Raw genomic sequence first — 23,842 nt, 5'->3', positions numbered from 1 at the left:
GGAGGGAAGGGAGTTTTTCTACCCCAAGATAAAAAGTCTAAGGGTAAATTTAAGGCTCCTAATCGTTTTCGTTCCTTTCGTCAGAATAAAGAACAAAAAAAAACACTCCTTCCCCTAAGGCCTCTGGTTCCAATTGAAGAAAAGTTCTTCAGACAGCTGTATCAGTGTGATTCTTATGCCTATGATTTGAGTTTTTTTAAATTTTTTAAGAAAACTTAATTATTATTTGGATTTATTTTTTCAGGGGAAATAGCCCTTTTTATTTTATCCCTCCCTCTCTAGTGACTCTGTGGATTTCCACATCTTGGGTATTATATCCCATACGTCACTAGCTCATGGACTCTTTCTTGCCACTTACATGAAAGAAAACCTTATTTATGTAAGAACTTACCTGATTAATTTCTTTCATAGTGGCAAGAGTCCATGAGACCCACCCTATTTTTTGGTGTTTATGATTTTTTTTTGTATAAAAGCACATTATTTTTTCCAGTTCCTCTTTTTGTATGCTTTTTTTACTCCTTTTTACACCTCACTACTTGGCTATACGTTAAACTGTGGTATGAGTGTGGTGGGAGGTGTATTTATAGGCATTTTGAAGTTTGGGAAACTTTACCCCCTCCTTGTAGGAATGTATATCCCCATACGTCACTAGCTCATGGGCTCTTGCCACTATGAAATAAATTAATTTATCAGGTAAGTTCTTACATAAATTGTTTTTCTCTTCTCTCTGCCCTCTCTCTCCTCTTTTTTTCTGCTCTCGTTCTCTCTTTCTCTCTCGTTCTTTCGCTCTCTCTCACTCGCTCTCTTTATCTTAATTTTTGTAAGTGGTTTATTTTTTTTATAATTTTGTTTTCTATATTAATTTTAAACCATGAAGTGTTTGTTTTTTTTCCCACAGACAAATTCTGTCATCATTGCCAGCTTAGCGGAAGTTTTTTTTTTTTTTTTTTTTTTTTTTATGTCACTAACATTGATTTGTGGAGGGAAACCAATTTATAAGTTTTATAACTGTAAAATGTCTAGCGGTCAGTGAAAGTGGTTACATTTATAATGTTTGCATACCAAAATATTCTTTATTTTAAGAGCATTTTATATGCTGTTTTTGGAGTTGGAATTAGAGTAATTTTTTATATTAATGTTTCATTTGTTAAAAGCTACAGTTACTCCCAATCACATTGTTTTATTAATATATAGTGAATAATTTATTGCTCCTTTTTCCTAGCACATATAATAAATTTTTCTTAAATAGATATTTGAGAACATTTCATAAATACCATATGCGTGTCTTGAAAATTTTGTTTTTACGTTTACAAATGTGTTTTGACTGTTTAACATTTCAGTCTAACTACTTACTGGTTGGCAAAAATGTATATAATGAGAGATATAAAGCTGTTTGAGGCTATAGTACATTAACCCATTTGCTGCCAGGCTGCAGAGCGAATATACAGCAGACCACCTCCATTGCTGCCAACGGGTTAACTGTCGACTGCTCATATATTTTGTGAATCCCGCAATACTTTGGGGTTCTGTCATGTAATAGGCATGAGAGGGTAAATTGTAAATGACTGGGCAGTATAACAATGTCTCACATTTCTTGTGAATAAATTGAAAAGTGCACGGGTGCATTTCATTTTTAAATAGCATTTTTGCAATATACTTCCATTAGCAAAAATGCTTCTAGTAAAATGTATTACTATTTTTCAATGGCATACGCACATATGCTGTGAGGGCCCGTAGACCATTATTCAAGTTTAGAGAGCTGGCAGTGGTGTGTATTGTACCTGTGAAGACTTAATTTGTGTCGTATAAGCCACTGCTGAGAAGGTGTAATGTTTAAATAATGGTGCATGAGCTCTCACAGTATATGTGCGTATGCCGCTGAAAAACAGTAATAACTTTTACTATTATTTTTGCTAATGAAGTATTTTGCAAAAATGCTTCTATATAAAACTGAATACTGAAAACTTTTGACTTTCTATACCTTTTTGATATCGTCATTGTGCCTTCATCAATGTGTTGCCATTTTATTGTTGTTGTTTTTTTTTCCTATTATTAGGACCTAATTGTAGAAAAGCTGATGCCAGACCAAATCCTTACACCCATCAATTTATTTCGCTAGCTATAATGACCTCAGCACAACAGTTCGGGTGCACCAGACCTTGTTTATATGACCCTAATTTGGTAGGATTTCCAGTGTGCTGTTCAACCAGTCAAAGTTCTAGATTTTGCACATAAATCCTTCTGTAATGCGTACTGCATTGGAAATTCTCTGACCAGGGTCATTGACAGCCCAGGCTTGCACACGAGCAGTTGTCGGCGCTGCACAAGCACCGGCTTGTGATATGAAAAATGCTTTCAGCGTATTGCTGTCCCCTAGGCGCTATCCCTTGTCCATCCAGCCGTTAGTAAATGTAGGCCACTGTGTATTAATGTGTAGGGAAATGTACACAAATATATTTACAGGTTATTTTTTTAATTTGTTCCAACATAATCCCATAAAAGGAAATTAAACACTGGTTTATTTTGATTTTAAAATTGTTCTTGGCTCACAGTCCCTTGTGAGGCCAAGAAGGAAATTCTATAAAATGCAAATGCTGTCAATCACCCGGTTTGCAGTATTTGAAATCATACTGTAGGTTACAGATTTTGTGTTTTTTGACCCCTCAAGGGGGTATATAACAAAGCAGAGTTTTTATACAAACGCAAGAGGTGCTACATTTCCCTATAATTTTTAAATTGTGTTATGCATCTGTGAAACTAAAATCTTTTTCTCATACATGAATCTTGTAACAGTACATTCCCTCTAAATATATATATATATATATTTTTAGCTAAGGTATCAGCATTCGTTGGGTACTCCAGATCTACGTCAAACTCTTCCAAACCTAAAATCGTTCATGGAGCATGGACTTATGGTTAGATGGTAAGTTTCCTTCTCTAATAATAATACAAGTAAATTGAAAAGTTGTTTAAAATTGTATGCTCTCTATGAATCATGAAATAATAATTTGGGGTTTTATATCCCTTTTAAAATACTAGAACGTTTATATTATATCTCCTGTCTCCCTTCTCTCCTCTTAAGCTATGCATATTTAAATAATTGTCATTCTATTTAGTAATCCTCCTTTAAACAGATTCCAGTTTATTTTTATCTGTCTGGCGATATGGCCGATAGAACTGGCCGTACTTGCTGCAATACTGCATTGTTGGCAATTACTATTTGGGATTATTTGAAATACAGTGAAGTCCTGTTCCTTTTATGTAATGGTCAGAAAAGTGTAACTGAGTTTGTAATGAACGTTTTGGATTAGTAAACTACAAAGACTTTCTCAAAGTCCCTTGGCTTACAAAGGATGCGCCCTTTATAAACCAAAGACTGAATTCATGTTTAGACTATGCATTGTGCAGCTTAAGTAGCAATTTATTCGAATTATTTATTTTGAAATAGTACAACTGCTTGAGCAAATACAGAGCACGTTGATTTTAAGATACCTGGTCTGACACCACCAAATATACATGTTAATACAATTTTTAAATAAAATGGGATCAGACTATCCCTTTTGGATAGTTTGTAATTGTATAGCTCTACCTGAAGTCATGCTACAGAAGCCCCCAGGCCTACTGCTACACGATACCTCCTAAATAAAAAAGGCTTTTAAGATTGAGCAGACCAAAGAGCAAAATCCTCCATGGATTTATCATCATTAACATCCAGAAACTGTAAAATCTCCTTGGAAATGGGGTCCACAAAAGACAGCGTAGCTCAGAGTCAGACTGCTTCCATGCCAGATGTAGGAGTCTGGAGAGTTTCATGAAAAGTATTTAAATATCCCACCAAGATGAACTTATGGTCACCTTTCTTTGAGACCAGAATTAATGTCGAAGGAATACAAAATAAGTGGTAAATGCAAGAGTAAGGGCTGTGGAATACAGTAATCTCCAACATCAAATAGGTTATATTGTGAGAAAAGTGAGTGAAATTTGCTATCAATTTACTAGTTCTTGATAACAATGCAGGGTCATGCTGCCTAATATGAGGCAAACTTTTGTCAACAGCAGGATCCAGACCAATGTTATATATTCCCCAACCTAAATAGTTTCCCGACCTTGATGTTGGCCGCGCATATCACAGTTAAACCTAAACCAGGGAAGCAATCGGATAGTAAATTTCAGGCCTTTATCTTTACTAAACACTGATGGAAAGCTAGACCTGATAGATTTCGTATGCATAATAGATTAAAATTAGTCAAGTCTACTGTTATAAATTTCTCTTGTTAAGTGTATCCAGTCCACGGATCATCCATTACTTGTGGGATATTCTCCTTCCCAACAGGAAGTTGCAAGAGGATCACCCACAGCAGAGCTGCTATATAGCTCCTCCTCTAACTGTCATATCCAGTCATTCTCTTGCAAGCCTCAACCAAGATGGAGGTCGTAAGAGGAGTGTGGTGTTTTATACTTAGTTTATTCTTCAATCAAAAGTTTGTTATTTTTAAATGGTGCCGGAGTGTACTGTTTATCTCAGGCAGTATTTAGAAGAAGAATCTGCCTGCGTTTTCTATGATCTTAGCAGAAGTAACTAAGATCCATGGCTGTTCTCACATATTCTGAGGAGTGAGGTAACTTCAGAGAGGGAATGGCGTGCAGGTTTTCCTGCAATAAGGTATGTGCAGTTAATATTTTTCTAGGGATGGAATTTGCTAGAAAATGCTGCTGATACCGAACTAATGTAAGTAAAGCCTTAAATGCAGTTATAGCGACTGGTATCAGGCTTATTAATAGAGATACATACTCTTATAAAAGTGTATTTTAAAACGTTTGCTGGCATGTTTAATTGTTTTTTATATATGTTTGGTGATAAAACTTATTGGGGCCTAGTTTTTTTCCACATGGCTGATTTGATTTTTGCCTAGTAACAGTTTCCTTAGGCTTTCCACTGCTGCAATATGAGTGGGAAGGGCCTATTTTAGTGTTATTCTGTGCAGCTAAAAATACTGACAGAGACATTCAGCTTCTTCCTGCATGATCCAGGACATCTCTGGAGGGCTCAAAAGGCTTCAAAGTCGTTTTTGAGGGAGGTAAAAAGCCACAGTAGAACTGTGGCAGTTGTTGTGACTGTTTGGGGGGAAAAAAAAAAAAAAAAGTTTTTGTGTTTTATTATTCAGTTTTGGGTATTAAGGGGTTAATCATCCATTTGCAAGTGGGTGCAATGCTCTGCTAACTTGTTACATACACTGTAAAAATTTTGTTAGTGTAACTGCCTTTTTTCACTGTTATTCCAAAATTTGTGTTTCTTAAAGGTGCAGTAACGTTTTTTATATTGCTTGTAAACTTGTTTAAAGTGTTTTCCAAGCTTGCTAGTCTCATTGCTAGTCTGTTTAAACATGTCTGACACAGAGGAAACTACTTGTTCATTATGTTTGAAAGCCATGGTGGAGCCCCATAGGAGAATGTGTACTAAATGTATTGATTTCACCTTAAACAGTAAAGATCAGTCTTTAACTATAAAAGAGATATTACCAGAAGATTCTAACGAGGGGGAAGTTATGCCGACTAACTCTCCCCACGTATCAGACCCTTCAACTCCCGCTAAGGGGATGCACGCTAATATGGCGCCAATTACATCAGGGACGCCCATAGCGATTACCTTGCAGGACATGGCTGCAATCATGAATAATACCCTGTCAGAGGTATTATCCAGGTTGCCAGAATTAAGAGGCAAGCTCGATTGCTCTGGGGTTAGGAGAAATACAGAGCGCGCAGATGCTGTAAGGGCCATGTCTGATACTGCGTCACAATATGCAGATCATGAGGACGGAGAGCTTCAGTCTGTGGGTGACATCTCTGATTCGGGGAAACCAGATTCAGAGATTTCTAATTTTAAATTTAAGCTTGAGAACCTCCGTGTGTTGCTTGGGGAGGTATTAGCTGCTCTGAATGACTGTAACACAGTTGCAGTACCAGAGAAATTGTGTAGGCTGGATAAATACTATGCGGTACCGGTGTGTACTGATGTTTTTCCTATACCTAAAAGGCTTACAGAAATTATTAGCAAGGAGTGGGATAGACCGGGGGTGCCTTTTTCCCCACCTCCTAAATTTAGAAAAATGTTTCCAATAGACGCCACTACACGGGACTTATGGCAGACGGTCCCTAAGGTGGAGGGAGCAGTTTCTACTTTAGCAAAGCGTACTACTATCCCGGTTGAGGACAGTTGTGCTTTTTCAGATCCAATGGATAAAAAATTGGAGGGTTACCTTAAGAAAATGTTTATTCAACAAGGTTTTATTTTACAGCCCCTTGCATGCATTGCGCCTGTCACAGCCGCGGCGGCATACTGGTTTGAGGCCCTGGAAGAGGCCATCCATACAGCTCCATTGACTGAAATTATTGACAAGCTTAGAACACTTAAGCTAGCTAACTCATTTGTTTCTGATGCCATTGTTCATTTGACTAAACTGACAGCTAAGAATTCCGGATTCGCCATCCAAGCGCGTAGGGCGCTATGGCTTAAATCCTGGTCAGCTGACGTGACTTCGAAGTCTAAATTACTCAACATTCCTTTCAAGGGGCAGACCTTATTCAGGCCTGGTTTGAAGGAAATTATTGCTGACATTACTGGAGGTAAGGGTCACACCCTTCCTCAGGACAGGGCCAAAGCAAAGGCCAAACAGTCTAATTTTCGTGCCTTTCGAAATTTCAAGGCAGGTGCAGCATCAACTTCCTCCACTTCAAAACAAGAGGGAACTTTTGCTCAATCTAAGCAGGCCTGGAAACCTAACCAGTCCTGGAACAAAGGCAAGCAGGCCAGAAAGCCTGCTGCTGCCTCTAAGACAGCATGAAGGAACGGCCCCCTATACGGCGACGGATCTAGTAGGGGGCAGACTTTCTCTCTTCGCCCAGGCGTGGGCAAGAGATGTTCAGGATCCCTGGGCGTTGGAGATCATATCTCAGGGATATCTTCTGGACTTCAAAGCTTCCCCTCCACAAGGGAGATTTCATCTGTCAAGGCTATCTGCAAATCAGATAAAGAAAGAGGCATTCCTACGCTGTGTGCAAGACCTCCTAGTTATGGGAGTGATCCATCCAGTTCCGCGGACGGAACAAGGACAGGGTTTTTATTCAAATCTGTTTGTGGTTCCCAAAAAAGAGGGAACCTTCAGACCAATTTTGGATCTAAAGATCTTAAACAAATTCCTCAGAGTTCCATCTTTCAAAATGGAAACTATTCGGACCATCCTACCCATGATCCAAGAAGGTCAGTACATGACCACAGTGGACTTAAAGGATGCCTACCTTCACATACCGATTCACAAAGATCATCATCGGTTTCTAAGGTTTGCCTTTCTAGACAGGCATTACCAATTTGTAGCTCTTCCCTTCGGGTTGGCTACAGCCCCGAGAATCTTTACAAAGGTTCTGGGCTCACTTCTGGCGGTTCTAAGACCACGAGGCATAGCGGTGGCTCCGTATCTAGACGACATCCTGATACAGGCGTCAAGCTTTCAAGTTGCCAAGTCTCATACAGAGATAGTTCTGGCATTTCTGAGGTCGCACGGGTGGAAAGTGAACGAGGAAAAGAGTTCTCTATCCCCACTCACAAGAGTCTCCTTCTTAGGGACTCTTATAGATTCTGTAGAAATGAAAATTTACCTGACGGAGTCCAGGTTATCAAAACTTCTAAATGCTTGCCGTGTTCTTCACTCCATTCCGTGCCCTTCGGTAGCTCAGTGTATGGAGGTAATCGGCTTAATGGTAGCGGCAATGGACATAGTGCCATTTGCGCGCCTTCATCTCAGACCGCTGCAATTATGCATGCTGAGTCAGTGGAATGGGGATTACACAGATTTGTCCCCTCTGCTAAATCTGGATCAAGAGACCAGAGATTCTCTTCTCTGGTGGTTGTTTCGGGTACACCTGTCCAAGAGTATGACCTTTTGCAGGCCAGATTGGACAATTGTAACAACAGATGCCAGCCTTCTAGGTTGGGGTGCAGTCTGGAATTCCCTGAAGGCACAGGGATCGTGGACTCAGGAGGAGAAACTCCTTCCAATAAATATTCTGGAGTTAAGAGCGATATTCAATGCTCTTCTGGCTTGGCCTCAGCAACACTGAGGTTCATCAGATTTCAGTCGGACAACATCACGACTGTGGCTTACATCAACCATCAAGGGGGAACCAGGAGTTCCCTAGCGATGTTAAAAGTCTCAAAAATAATTCGCTGGGCAGAGTACCACTCTTGCCACCTGTCAGCAATCCATATCCCAGGCGTGGAGAACTGGGAGGCGGATTTTCTAAGTCGTCAGACTTTCCATCCGGGGGAGTGAGAACTCCATCCGGAGGTGTTTGCTCAGTTGATTCATCGTTGGGGCAAACCAGAGTTGGATCTCATGGCATCTCGCCAGAACGCCAAGCTTCCTTGTTACGGATCCAGGTCCAGGGACCCAGAAGCGACGCTGATAGATGCTCTAGCAGTGCCTTGGTTCTTCAACCTGGCTTATGTGTTTCCACCGTTTCCTCTGCTCCCTCAACTGATTGCCAAAATCAAACAGGAGAGAGCATCAGTGATTCTGATAGCACCTGCGTGGCCACGCAGGACTTGGTATGCAGACCTAGTGGACATGCCATCCTTTTCACCATGGACTATGCCTCTAAGACAGGACCTTCTGATACAAGGTCCTTTCAATCATCCAAATCTAATTTCTCTGAGACTGACTGCATGGAGATTGAACGCTTGATTCTATCAAAGCGTGGCTTCTCCGAGTCAGTCATTGATACTTTAATACAGGCACGAAAGCCTGTTACCAGGAAAATCTACCACAAGATATGGAGTAAATATATTTATTGGTGTGAATCCAAGACTTACTCATGGAGTAAAGTTAGGATTCCTAGAATATTGTCTTTTCTGCAAGAGGGCTTGGACAAAGGATTATCAGCTAGTTCCTTAAAGGGACAGATTTCTGCTCTGTCTATTCTTTTGCACAAGCGTCTGGCAGAGGTTCCAGACGTCCAGGCATTTTGCCATGCTTTGGTTAGATTTAAGCCTGTGTTTAAACCTGTTGCTCCCCCGTGGAGCTTAAACTTGGTTCTTAAGGTTCTTCAAGGAGTTCCGTTTGAACCCCTCCATTCCATTGATATTATTCTTTTATCTTGGAAAGTTCTGTTTTTGATGGCTATTTCCTCGGCTCGGAGAGTCTCTGAGCTATCTGCCTTACAATGTGATTCTCCCTATCTGATTTTTCATGCAGATAAGGTAGTTCTGCGTACCAAACCTGGGTTTTTACCTAAGGTGGTTTCTAACAAGAATATCAATCAAGAGATTGTTGTTCCATCGTTGTGCCCTAATCCTTCTTCAAAGAAGGAACGTCTTTTACATAATCTGGACGTAGTCCGTGCCTTGAAGTTTTACTTACAAGCTACTAAGGATTTTCGTCAAACATCTTTCCTGTTTGTTGTTTACTCTGGACAGAGGAGAGGTCAAAAAGCTTCGGCAACCTCTCTTTCCTTTTGGCTTCGGAGCGTAATAAGCCTAGCCTATGAGACTGCTGGACAGCAGCCCCCTGAAAGGATTACAGCTCATTCTACTAGAGCTGTGGCTTCCACCTGGGCCTTCAAAAATGAGGCCTCTGTTGAACAGATTTGCAAGGCTGCGACTTGGTCTTTGCTTCACACTTTTTCAAAATTTTACAAATTTGATACTTTTGCTTCTTCGGAGGCTGTTTTTGGGAGAAAGGTTCTTCAGGCAGTGGTTCCTTCCGCTTAATCCTGCCTTGTCCCTCCCATCATCCGTGTACTTTTGCTTTGGTATTGGTATCCCACAAGTAATGGATGATCCGTGGACTGGATACACTTAACAAGAGAAAACATAATTTATGCTTACCTGATAAATTTATTTCTCTTGTAGTGTATCCAGTCCACGGCCCGCCCTGTCCTTTTAAGGCAGGTCTAAATTTTAATTAAACTACAGTCACCACTGCACCCTATGGTTTCTCCTTTCTCTGTTTGTTTTCGGTCGAATGACTGGATATGACAGTTAGGGGAGGAGCTATATAGCAGCTCTGCTGTGGGTGATCCTCTTGCAACTTCCTGTTGGGAAGGAGAATATCCCACAAGTAATGGATGATCCGTGGACTGGATACACTACAAGAGAAATAAATTTATCAGGTAAGCATAAATTATGTTTTTTTTAATACTGGTGGTGAGTTTACGATCCATTACTCTTGGGAATTACTCTTCTCTACCACTAGGAGGAGGTAAAGATTTTTAAACCCCAAGAGCTCTATAAAACCCCTCACACATACCTCAGTATTTACTTTGCCTCTGCTGGAGGTGGTTGAAGAAAGATGTGCATTTGATTCTTCAGATGGTTTTTTTTGTCTATTTTGAGGCCTGGTTTCCCCTCAGAGTACAGTGCTTGTCAGAGAGATATATATGGTATGTGGTTTGTGATTCTTTTTTACCACATGGGAATTATTTGTTATAAACCCTCCATAATTGGTTGCAGGGACTTGTCTTTTGCCTCCCTTTATGGATCAACAATATACTCCTATTCCATAACCTCTGCTGCTTTGTTTCAGTGCTGGTTTGGCTTTCTGCTGCTTGTTTGCTAGCGGACGAGTGTCTATTGGTGAGTATCTTTTATAAACTTTTGTTATGGGCACTTTTTTAGTTTTTTTATATATATATATATATATATATATATATTTGCTAATATATATGGCCCTGGGACAGATCCTTTACATTTTTCCCTTTGCTTTTTGTCGCGCTTAGTTTTTATTTTGCGTGTCGCTGTTGCACACGTTGTGTTAACGCTCATTGTATTAGCTCGTGTCCCTTTAGTCTTCCTATAGTTCCCTCACGCGTCGGACATTTTAAGCTCATCATGTTAGCACATAGTCGTCCTCGGCTAAGGCGAGCGTCCGGATTTTCTTTCATGTAATTGGCAAGAGTCCATGAACTAGTGATGTATGGGATATACAATCCTACCAGGAGAGGCAAAGTTTCCCAAACCACAAAATGCTTATAAATATACCCCTCACCACACCCACAAATTATTTTTTTTACAAACTTTGCCTCCTATGGAGGTGGTGAATTAAGTTTGTGCTTGTTTTTTTTTTTTTTTTTTTCTTCTATGATAAGCGCTTCTAAGCATTCTGAAGCCCAATTCCTCTGAGTACAGTGTTTGTCAGAGGGATGTGAAGAGGGTATCACCGGGAAATCATTTCAAGGGTTCTCTGTTATCGGTCGTAGGGATTCATCTCCTACCTCCCTTTTCAGATCGATGATATACTCTTATACCATTACCTCTGCTGATTTTTTCAGTACTGGTTTGGCTATATGTGGATGGGTGTCTTTTGGTAAGTGTGTATCATTATTTTAAGACACTCTCAGCTATGGTTGGCGCTTTATGTATTTATATAAAGTTCTAAATATATGTATTTACTTATATTTGCCATGAGTCAGGTCTATGTGTATTTCCCTTTGCAGTCTGGCAGTTTCAATATGGGAATCATGTTTTAGTAAAGTTTTTGTCTTACCTGGGGCATAGTCTTTTTTTCAATTTGACTTGTTTTTCTTTTTAAAACTTGCGGGCAAATTTTGCTCGCGAGGGCGCAAAATGCTGTTATTTATTGCATCATTCTTGGGCAAGATTTTTTTTGCGCGAATGTGCGTCTATGATGACGCAAGTTCGTCATTTCCTGCGTCTTGGTTGACGCTAGGTTGTTTGGCGCAAAGTTCTGTTTGTTATGGCGCATAATTTCCGGATGTTTGTTGGCGGCAAAAAATTGATATACTTCCTTTTGCGTCGTGCGTTATACTTGGCACAAAAAAATTGTTTTATTTTACCCCACTTTCTATATGCTCCTTGCCTTCTTTATGCTCAGAGGGCTATTCTATTTGCTTTTTTATTTTACTTTCCCATTCCTGAAACTGCTATATGTGGAAATAAGATATTTCTCTTGTTAAGTGTGTTCAGTCCACGGGTCATCCATTACTTATGGGATATATTCTCCTTCCCAACAGGAAGTTGCAAGAGGATCACCCAAGCAGAGCTGCTATATAGCTCCTCCCCTCACATGTCATACCCAGTCATTCTATTGCAACCCTCAACAAAGAAGGCGGTCGCGAGAGGAGCTGGAGTTTTTACTTATCTATTCTTCAATCAAAAGTTTGTTATTTTAAATGGCACTGGAGTGTGCTGTTTTTCTATCTCAGACAGTATTTGGAAGAAGAAACTGCCTGCGTTTTTTTTCTATGATCTTAGCAGGCGTAACTAAGATCCACTGGCTGTTCTCGACATTCTGAGTGGGGTAACTTCAGAAACTGGGAATAGCATGCGGGGTCCTCCGCAAATGAGGTATGTGCAGTACTTTATTTTCTGGGAATGGAATTGAAAATACTGCTGTTACCGTATGATGTAAGTACAGCCTTAAATGCAGTAGTGGCAACTGGTATCAGGCTGATAAATGTATGCGCAGTCGAGTTATTTTCTAGGGACTAGAATTTGACTGAAAAAATACTGTTAAAACTGAAATAATACTTAAGCCTTATCTGCAGTGGTAGCGACTGGTAGCAGGCTTAGTGATAACTTTGCATGACATTGGAAAATGTTGTTTTTTAATAAAACGTTTACTGGCATGTTATTCGTTTTTTTGAGGTACTTTGGTGATAAATCTCTTTGGGCATGATTTTTTTCCACATGGCTAACATATATTTTCTGCATGGAAACCGTTATATCAGGGCTCCCACTGTTGTGATAGGAGTGGGAGGGACCTTGTTTTAGCGCCTTGTTGCGCAGTTAAAATTCTAGCACAGTCTTCCTGCTTCTTCCTCCTTGATCCAGGACGTCTCTAGAGAGCTCAGGGGTCTGCAAAATTCATTTATGAGGGAGGTAATCAGTCACAGCAGATCTGTGACAGTGTGCTTGACTGTGATTAAAAGCGTTAAATCTTAATTGATATCTGTTTTATCCGTTTTGGGTATTGAGGGGTTAATCATCCTTTTGCTAATGGGTGCAATCCTCTGCTAATAATACACTTCTTGTTAAGAATTGTTTAATTATATCTGTATTTTTTAAGCGCTGCAGCGTTTTTTTATATTGCTTGTAAACTTATTGAAAGTGATTTCCAAGCTTGCTAGTTTCATTGCTAAGTCTGTTTAAACATGTCTGATTCAGAGGAAACTGTTTGTTCATCATGTTCAAAAGCCAATGTGGAGCCCAATAGAACGATGTGTACCAATTGTATTGATATTGCGTGGACTGAACACACTTAACAAGAGAAAACATAATTTATGCTTACCTGATAAATTTATTTCTCTTGTAGTGTGTTCAGTCCACGGCCCGCCCTGTCTTTTTAAGGCAGGTTCTAAATTTTAAAATTATAACTCCAGTCACCACTGCACCTTATAGTTTCTCCTTTCTCGTCTTGTTTCGGTAGAATGACTGGATATGACATGTGAGGGGAGGAGCTATATCGCTGCTCTACTTGGGTGATCCTCTTGCAACTTCCTGTTGGGAAGGAAAATATATCCCATAAGTAATGGATGACCCGTGGACTGAACACACTACAAGAGAAATAAATTTATCAGGTAAGCATAAATTATGTTTTTTGTTTAAACGTTATTTTTTCTTTTACATTTTACATGATGTCTTAATAAGATCCTGTCTCAGAAGCTGCTGCAGGAACCATGCTGCATGAACACAGTTCTACCAAAGCTAAGTGTATCTGTTGTAAGCTAGTGGAGATTATATCTCCAGCTGTAGTATGTAACATTTGTCATGATAAGCTTTTGCATGCAGAAAAAGTTTCTATTAGTGCTAGTACAGTATCTGTTGTTCCCTCAATATCTAATGTACATGATATCCCTGTTGATATGAAAAATTATATTGCTGATGCGATACAGAAGGCTACGGCTGCTATTCCACCTTCAAATAAATGGAAAAGGTGTTTTAAAACGTCTCGTTATACTGATGAAATTTGTAATGACCGACAACATACTGATATATCCACCTCTGATGAGCATCTCTATGATTCGGAAGATCCTACTTCAGACATTGACACTGATAAATCAACTTATCTTTTTAAGATTGAGTATATTCGTTTTTTGTTAAAAGAATTGTTAATAACTTTGAATATTGAGGAGCCTGGTCCTCTCTTATTAAATCCAGTAAACATTTAAATTCGGTCTATAAACCTCCTCTGATTACTCCTGAGGTTTTTCCTGTTCCTGATGCTATTTCTGATGTGATTGCTAAGGAGTGGTCTAAGCCTGGTACGTCTTTTGTCCCTTCTTCAAGGTTTAAAAAGTTGTATCCTTTGCAAGTGGCTAAATTAGAGTTTTGGGAAAAAGTCCCTAAGGTTGATGGGGCTATTTCTACTCTTGCTAAACGTACTACTATTCCTATGGAAGATTATACCTCTTAAGGATCCTTTAGGTAGGAAAATTGAATCTTATCTAAAAAAAGCTTATTTATATTCTGGCTATATTCTCAGACCTGCCATTTCTATTGCTAATGTTGCGGCTGCATCAACTTTTTGGTTGGATAGCTTAGCACAGCGTGAAAAAAGATTCTGATTTGCATAGCATTGTTCGTTTGCTTCAACATGCTAATCATTTTATCTGTGATGCTATTTTTGATATCATCAAGATTGATGTTAAATCTATGTCTTTGGCTATTTTAGCTAGAAAAGCTTTATGGCTCAAATCATGGAATGCTGACATGGTATCTAAATCTAGGTTACTATCTCTATCGTTCCAGGGTAATAATTTGTTTGGTTCCAAGTTCGTCAGAATAGGGAACAGAAAACCACTCCTTCTCCTAAGGACTCTGGTTCCAATTGAAAGCCATCTTCGAGTTGGAATAAATCCAAGCCTTATAAGAAACCAAAGCCAGCCCCCAAAACTGTATGCAGGTGCGGCCCTCAATCTAGTTCTACTGGTGGGGAGCAGATTGAAATGATTTCAAGACGTTTGGGCAGGTTCCGTTCAGAATCATTGGATTCAGAATATTTTCTCTTAAGGGTATCAAATAGGTTTCAGAATAAGACCTCCTGTGAAAAGGTTTTTTTCTCTCTCACGTTCCAACAAATCCTGTGAAAGCTCAGGCTTTTCTGAAATGTGTTTCAGATCTGGTGCTTTCAGGGGTAATTGTACCGGTTACACTTCTGGAACAGGATTTTGATTTTTATTCAAATCTATTCATTGTCCCGAAGAAGGAAAATTTATTCAGACCCGTTCTGGATCTGAAAATTTTGAATCACTTTGTGAGGGTCCGAACTTTCAAGATGGTGATTATAAGGACTATTCTGTCTTTTGTTCAGCGAGGTCATTAAATGTCCACAATAGACATAAAGGATGCATATCTTCACATTCAGATTCGTCCAGACCACTATCGGTTTCTGAGATTCTCTTTTCTAGACAAGCATTACCAATTTGTCGCTCTTCCATTTGGCCTAGCAACAGCTCCAAGAATCTTTTCCAAGGTTCTAGGTGCCCTTCTATCTGTAATCAGAGAGCAGGGTATTGCAGTGTTTCCTTATTCGGACAATATCTTGGTACTGGCTCAATCTTTTCATTTAGCAGAATCTCACACAAATCAACATTGTTGGAGGATCAGTTTTCCAAAGAGTTTCTTGATTCCTCAGACAAGGGTCACCTTTTTAGGTTTCCAGATAGATTTATCTAACAAACAAGAGACAAATGAAATTGGTTTCTGCGTGCCGAAACGTTCAGTCTCAATCATTCCCTTCAGTAGCTATTATCGGGTTTGAAAAGCCTATATTTCATGGTGTTCTCATAAAATCTGTTGGCATTCTTTTAGAATTCCTAGATTTTTACAGTTTCTTCAGGATGGTTTAGATAGAGGTTTGTCTGCAAGTACTTTGAAGGGACAAATCTCTGCTCTTTCTGTTTTATTTCATAAAAAGATTGCTCAACTTCCTGATATTCACTGTTTTCTTCAGGCTTTGGTTTGTATCAAGCCTGTTTATAAATCAATCTCTCCTCCTTGGAGTGTTAATTTGGTTTTAAAGGCTTTGCAGGCTCCTCCTTTTGAACCTATGCATTCTTTGAATATTAAACTACTTTCTTGGAAAGTGTTGTTTCTTTGGCTATCTCTTCTGCTAGAAGAGTTTCTGAATTGCCTGCTCTCTCTTGCGAGACTCCTTTCTCTTGTAGTGTATCCAGTCCACGGATCATCCATTACTTGTGGGATATTCTCCTTCCCAACAGGAAGTTGCAAGAGGATCACCCACAGCAGAGCTGCTATATAGCTCCTCCCCTCACTGCCATATCCAGTCATTCTCTTGCAACTCTCAACTAAGATGGAGGTCGTAAGAGGACTGTGGTGTTTTATACTTAGTTTATTTCTTCAATCAAAAGTTTGTTATTTTTAAATGGTACTGGAGTGTACTGTTTATCTCAGGCAGTATTTAGAAGAAGAATCTGCCTGCGTTTTCTATGATCTTAGCAGAAGTAACTAAGATCCTTTGCTGTTCTCACATATTCTGAGGAGTGAGGTAACTTCAGAGGGGGAATAGCGTGCAGGTTTTCCTGTAATAAGGTATGTGCAGTTAAAATATTTTTCTAGGGATGGAATTTGCTAGAAAATGCTGCTGATACCGAAGTAATGTAAGTAAAGCCTTAAATGCAGTGATAGCTACTGGTATCAGGCTTATTAATAGAGATACATACTCTTATAAAAGTGTATTTTAAAACGTTTGCTGGCATGTTTAATCGTTTTTTACATATGTTTGGTGATAAAACTTATTGGGGCCTAGTTTTTTCCACATGGGTGGCTTGAATTTTGCCTAGAAACAGTTCCCTGAGGATTCCCACTGTTGTAATATGAGTGGGAGGGGCCTATTTTAGTGTTTTTTTTTGCACAGCAAAAATTACAGACACAGATATCCAGCTTCTTCCTGCATGATCCAGGACTTCTCTGAAGGGCTCAAAAGGCTTCAAAAGTCGTATTGAGGGAGGTAAAAAGCCACAGTAGAGCTGTGGCAGTTGTTGTGACTGTTTAAAAAACGTTTTTGTTATTTCTTATTCCGTTTTTGGTATTAAGGGGTTAATCATCCATTTGCAAGTGGGTGCAATGCTCTGCTAACTTATTACATACACTGTAAAAATTTCGTTAGTGTAACTGCATTTTTTCACTGTTATTTCAAAATTTGGGAAAAATCTAATTTCTCTGAGACTGACTGCATGGAGATTGAACGCTTGATTCTATCAAGGCGTGGCTTCTCCGAGTCAGTCATTGATACCTTAATACAGGCTCGGAAGCCTGTCACCAGGAAAATCTACCATAAGATATGGCGTAAATATCTTTATTTGTGTGAATCCAAGAGTTACTCATGGAGTAAGGTTAGGATTCCTAGGATATTGTCCTTTCTCCAAGAGGGTTAGGACAAAGGCTTATCAGCTAGTTCTTTAAAAGGACAGATCTCTGCTCTGTCTATTCTTTTGCACAAGCGTCTGGCAGAAGTTCCAGACGTCCAGGCATTTTGTCAGGCTTTGGTTAGGATTAAGCCTGTGTTTAAACCTGTTGCTCCCCCGTGGAGCTTAAACTTGGTTCTTAAAGTTCTTCGGGGAGTTCCGTTTGAACCCCTTCATTCCATTGATATTAAACTTTTATCTTGGAAAGTTCTGTTTTTGATGGCTATTTCCTCGGCTCGAAGAGTCTCTGAGTTATCTGCCTTACATTGTGATTCTCCTTATCTGATTTTTCATTCAGACAAGGTAGTTCTGCGTACCAAACCTGGGTTTTTACCTAATGTGGTTTCTAACAGGAATATCAATCAAGAGATTGTTGTTCCATCATTGTGTTCTAATCCTTCTTCAAAGAAGGAACGTCTTTTGCATAATCTGGACGTAGTCCGTGCCTTGAAGTTTTACTTACAGGCTACTAAAGATTTTCGTCAAACATCTGCCCTGTTTGTTGTTTACTCTGGACAGAGGAGAGGTCAAAAAGCTTCGGCAACCTCTCTCTCCTTTTGGCTTCAGAGCATAATACGCTTAGCCTATGAGACTGCTGGACAGCAGCCCCCTGAAAGGATTACAGCTCATTCTACTAGAGCTGTGGCTTCCACCTGGGCCTTTAAAAATGAGGCCTCTGTTGAACAGATTTGCAAGGCTGCGACTTGGTCTTCGCTTCACACCTTTTCAAAATTTTACAAATTTGACACTTTTGCTTCTTCGGAGGCTGTTTTTGGGAGAAAGGTTCTACAGGCAGTGGTTCCTTCCCTTTAAGTTCCTGCCTTGTCCCTCCCATCATCCGTGTACTTTAGCTTTGGTATTGGTATCCCACAAGTAATGGATGATCCGTGGACTGGATACACTTAACAAGAGAAAACATAATTTATGCTTACCTGATATATTTATTTCTCTTGTAGTGTATCCAGTCCACGGCCCGCCCTGTCCTTTTAAGGCAGGTCTAAATTTTAATTAAACTACAGTCACCACTGCACCCTATGGTTTCTCCTTTCTCGTCTTGTTGCGGTCGAATGACTGGATATGGCAGTGAGGGGAGGAGCTATATAGCAGCTCTGCTGTGGGTGATCCTCTTGCAACTTCCTGTTGGGAAGGAGAATATCCCACAAGTAATGGATGATCCGTGGACTGGATACACTACAAGAGAAATAAATTCATCAGGTAAGCATAAATTATGTTTTTCTGATTTTTCCATCAGGATAAAGCTGTTTTGCGGACTTCGTTTAAATTTCTTCTTAAGGTTGTAAATTCTAACAACATTAGTAGGGAAATTGTTGTTCCTTCTTTGTGTCCTAATCCTAAAAAGCTCTTGAAAGATCTTTGCATTCTTTAGATGTTGTAAGAGCTTTGAAATACTATATCGAAGCTACTAAGGATTTTTTTCATGTAATTGGCAAGAGTCCATGAGCTAGTGACGTATGGGATATACATTCCTACCATGAGGGGCAAAGTTTCCCAAACCTCAAAATGCCTATAAATACACCCCCCACCACACCCACAATTCAGTTTTACAAACTTTGCCTCCTATGGAGGTGGTGAAGTAAGTTTGTGCTAGATTTCTACGTTGATATGCGCTTCGCAGCATGCTGAAGCCCGGTTTTCCTCTCAGAGTGCAGTGAATGACAGAGGGATGTGAAGGGAGTATTGCCTATTGAATGCTATGGTCATCCTATCGGGGATCTATTTCATAGGTTCTCTGTTATCGGTCGTAGAGATCTATTCTCCTACCTCCCTTTTCAGATCGACGATATACTCTTATATACCAAGGCAGAACATAGTGCGATCTGCGATGTCATCGCAGAAACTGCAGCATGTCTGCAGAAAGAATTGCCAGATCCTTTGCGCAGAGAATTTTCCTAAAGTAAAAGTTTATTCTGCCTTTTCTTTTCTGATTGGCCATAATTTAAACTGTAATCAGTCATTTCAAATACTTAGCGGCAACAAACAGTCTGTTTGGTGCAGTGCAATCATTGGCTGGTGCTTTGAATGATCAACGCGCTATTAATATGAAATGAATTTGACCCGCCAGAACAAGAGGTGTTGCTACTTGCTTTCACAGCTCTTGGATCCGAAGTAAGTGTTGGGGCTTTTGACATCACACTGTGTTGCAAGCCTTTGAAACGCATTCATTGAGTCCCTTTCCTGGGTCCCTGCCTTGCCGATTATCGTGCAGGAGGAGCTGGTGAGCACTAAATAGTATTTTATTGACGCTGCTGTGCTGAAGCTTCTTAGGTTTCCTATGTGTGACAAGTGCCTCTTTCATCCCCAGCTTCATAATTAGGATGTTAACAATGTGCCCAGTTCGGTATAAATAAATGGGCAGCTTTCACGTTATGTATACAGTATGGTATAGTTATTTGTTAAAAGGTATTCACTTCTGGTCTTTCTAAACACGTTTCATTAGTTTCATCGTTGAAATCACTAGACAGCTGTATAAGATCACTGGAATTAATATATATATATATATATATATATATATATATATATATATATATATATATATATATATATATATATATAATGCATTACTTTCAAGAGTGTATTTGTGTGTGCGCATTTAGATAGAACGGTTCACATCCCCATCAACCCTGCTTTGATTGATCATTTATTTTAGCTTTTTCTGTAACAGGAGATGCATGTCTGAATATCATAAGGAACTGCAAAGTAAAAGATGCGAGCAGCTGAGGGAGCTGAAGTGAGAAAAACAAACAAACAGTAGTTGTGTGTGCGTGTTTGTTGAAAGAACGGCAACTTTCTGTTTAGTGAGAGGACAGCAGTGATAGAGAGGGGAGGGGAATCCTAAAGTAAATAAACAGAGGGCGAGGAAGAGATACATAGAGATGTGCTCTGCTAGTAAGTGCAGGCAGGGAGGGGTGGATGTGACCTGTGACCCGCACTAATCTGCCACAGGAATGACAGGTATTCAGCTGAGCAGGGGCAGTCGGGCTGCAGCAGGCTGAGAGCACGGTGCGTAGTTGGGGTTCCCAGGGGACAGGAAATGAAGCCTGAATGATTTTTACTGCTGTACGAGAGCTGCTTGAGAGCCTGGCACGGGCCCCACCTAGAGGTGAAAACATGGGCCAGACCGCAGGCTAGCAACTGTGTTAAACATGAAGGGCTACATATAAGGTGTCTTGTATATAGTATACAAGCTGAGCACATTGTCCTTTGCTTATACAAAGAGAATGTATTTGTGGGTACACAGAGCACCCTACCCTGCTATATGGAGATAACATGCTACTTCATATACACAGGGTGTCCTGCTCCATGCATATAGAGGAATTGCATACTAATTCAAGTATATACAGGGTGTTTTCTTTAATGCACATAACCTTACCATGGACTGGAGTTATATTGAGAGAACATGCTGATTATGGTATGTGCAGTCAGCATTCTGTCCTGGGGTTTTATTGAGAGCATATTACTTACTATAGGATAGATCACAATCCTCTAGAAAAGAGTATGAGGTGATTCATCTACAAAAAGCATAGCAGGTTTTATAGTAAATTGTGTTGAAAAATCATTACATATGTTTTTCTAAAGGAATGTGATCTATGTGTAGAACCAGTGTTCCTGTGCAGTCTTGGACTTACATATTGAGTTTAGTGATTGTATACAGAACTAGTATGATGTACTTTCATAGATATCTTAGGGCCAAGTGAGTATATACATAATTTACTTATGACTAAACAAAGGGCTAATACCATGCCCTTAGTTAACAGAACGTATGTGTTTCTGTATGCAGAGCTAAAATCTTTCATGTACAAAATTCTTGTTCCTATGCATTTTATCTGGCTCTAAAATTCAAACTGAAACCTCATGTGTTTGACCCAGTGTGTATGTATATATCTATCTCTAGAGATTAAATGAACAACAACCCTTACAAAGCTTGTATAATACAAGAGAGGTACTCCAGTATAGACAGACAGACAGACATACAGACATACATACATACATACATACATACACACACTACATGTGAAAGTTTACCATGTTTTAAATAAATGTTTATTATGAACGATTTAAAATTGAATTTTATTTCAAAATGACCTGCAGAAAATTTTTCACTACAAAAAATCTCATCGCAGAAAGTGAAAAAAAGTTCTGCTTCTGGGCTCTTATATACCATTACCTCTACTGATTCTCGTTTCAGTACTGGTTTGGCTATCTACTATATGTAGATGAGTGTCTTTTGGTAAGTAAGTCTTATTTTATTTATGACACTCTCAGCTATGGTTTGGCACTTTATATGTAAAGTTCTAAATATATGTTTTATACTTATATTTGCCATGATTCAGGTTAATCAGTATATTTCCTTCATTCAGACTGTCGGTTTCCTTTTTTGGGAAATGCAAATGAATAAAAAAAAAAATCTTACCTGAAAATTTTTCAAATTGACTTTCTTTCATGTAATTAGCAAGAGTCCATGAGCTAGTGACGTATGGGATATACATTCCTACCAGGAGGGGCAAAGTTTCCCAAACCTCAAAATGCCTATAAATACACCCTTCACCACACCCACAAATCAGTTTTACAAACTTTGCCTCCTGTGGAGGTGGTGAAGTAAGTTTGTGCTAGATTCTACGTTGATATGCGCTCCGCAGCAGGTTGTAGCCCGGTTTTCCTCTCAGCGTGCAGTGAATGTCAGAGGGATGTGAAGAGAGTATTGCCTATTTGAATTCAATGATCTCCTTCTACGGGGTCTATTTCATAGGTTCTCTGTTATCGGTCGTAGAGATTCATCTCTTACCTCCCTTTTCAGATCGACGATATACTCTTATATATACCATTACCTCTACTGATTCTCGTTTCAGTACTGGTTTGGCTTTCTACTACATGTAGATGAGTGTCCTGGGGTAAGTAAGTCTTATTTTCTGTGACACTCTAAGCTATGGTTGAGCACTTTATATAAAAGTTCTAAATATGTGTTTAAACATTTATTTGCCTTGATTCAGGATGTTCAACGTTCCTTATTTTCAGTCAGTTTCATATTTGGGATAATGCATATGAATAATTCAATTTTTTCTTACCTTAAAATTTGACTTTTTTTTTTTTTTTTTTTTCCTGTGGGCTGTTAGGCTCGCGGGGGCTGAAAATGCTTCATTTTATTGCGTCATTCTTGGCGCGGACTTTCTTGGCGCAAAAATGTTCTTGTCATTTCCGGCATCATACGTGTCGCCGGAAGTTGCGTCATTTTTTTGACGTTTTTGCGCCAAAAAATGTCGGCGTTACCGGATGTGGCGCCATTTTTGGCGCCAAAAGCATTTAGGCGCCAAATAATGTGGGTGGCTTTTTTGGCGCTAAAAAATTTGAGCGTCATTGTTGTCTCCACAATATTTAAGTCTCATTATTTATTGCTTCTGGTTGCTAGAAGCTTGTTCATTGGCATTTTTTTCCCATTCCTGAAACTGTCATTTAAGGAATTTGATCAATTTTGCTTTATATGTTGTTTTTTCTATTACATATTGCAAGATGTCTCAAATGGACTCTGAATCAGAAGCTACTTTTGGAAAAACGCTTAACTGAGTTTCAGATCTACCAAAGCTAAGTTCATTTATTTTAAATGTTATAAATGTTTATCTTTAGCTATGGTTTGTAATAAGATATTATGTTATACTTTTACATGCGGAATCCATTAGTATTTATGCTTTATATATTTTCTTTTCTTACAAGAAATATTTAGAAGACTTATAAGAAATATTTTTCTGATTCTATGTTAAAGGCTTTGTCTGACTTCGTGCCTTCTAATAAAATTTTTAGGTCTTTTTCACTTCTTTTTTAATTATTGAAGTTTCAAATGACCAACAACATACTGATTTATCCTTCTCTGATGATGTTTTTTTCAGAAATTTTCTTCATCAGATATTGACACTAACAAATCTACTTTTTTATTATTTTTCAATTATTAAAGTACATTTGTTCTTTGTTGAAAAGGTGTTGATTATTTCGGATATTAAGGTAACTAGTTCTTTAAGACTAGCTGACATTATTTCTGCCTATTTATTTCTTTAGAGGTTTTCTTTCCAATTCCCTATACTAGGGAATGGAATAGGCTGAGAATTTTCTTTTATTCCTTCTTCAAGGTTTCAAACTATATTCTTTGCCAGCAGTTAAACTCATTTTGGAGGGTTCTCCAATTTATTGGGGCTATCTCTCATTCTACTAATTATGCTATTGTTTCTATAGCAAAATAGTATTTATTTTCCTTTAGATAGTTGTATCTTATTTATGGAAAATTATTTAGTTTCAGGTACTTTTCTTGGTCCTGTGATTTATTTAGATATTGCAATTGCTTCATTTTCTCTGTTTACTTTAAGATCAAGTATCAGATTATGATTTATTTTATCAT

General features: G+C 38.9%; 1 protein-coding gene across 1 annotated transcript in view; it reads left to right on the top strand.

The window, feature by feature from the left end:
- UVRAG (UV radiation resistance associated) overlaps positions 1 to 23,842 on the top strand; it is a gene marked incomplete in the record, with an annotated part of 561,854 nt that overhangs the window by 494,537 nt on the left and 43,475 nt on the right. The window contains 1 exon segment of the mRNA XM_053708703.1: positions 2,832 to 2,923. Within this exon segment, the coding sequence (XP_053564678.1) occupies positions 2,832 to 2,923 (92 nt within the window).

The sequence above is a fragment of the Bombina bombina genome, chromosome 3 (genome assembly GCF_027579735.1).
Source record: "Bombina bombina isolate aBomBom1 chromosome 3, aBomBom1.pri, whole genome shotgun sequence".
Taxonomy (NCBI): Eukaryota; Metazoa; Chordata; class Amphibia; order Anura; family Bombinatoridae; genus Bombina; species Bombina bombina.
This window is presented reverse-complemented; position numbering and strand designations above follow the sequence as displayed.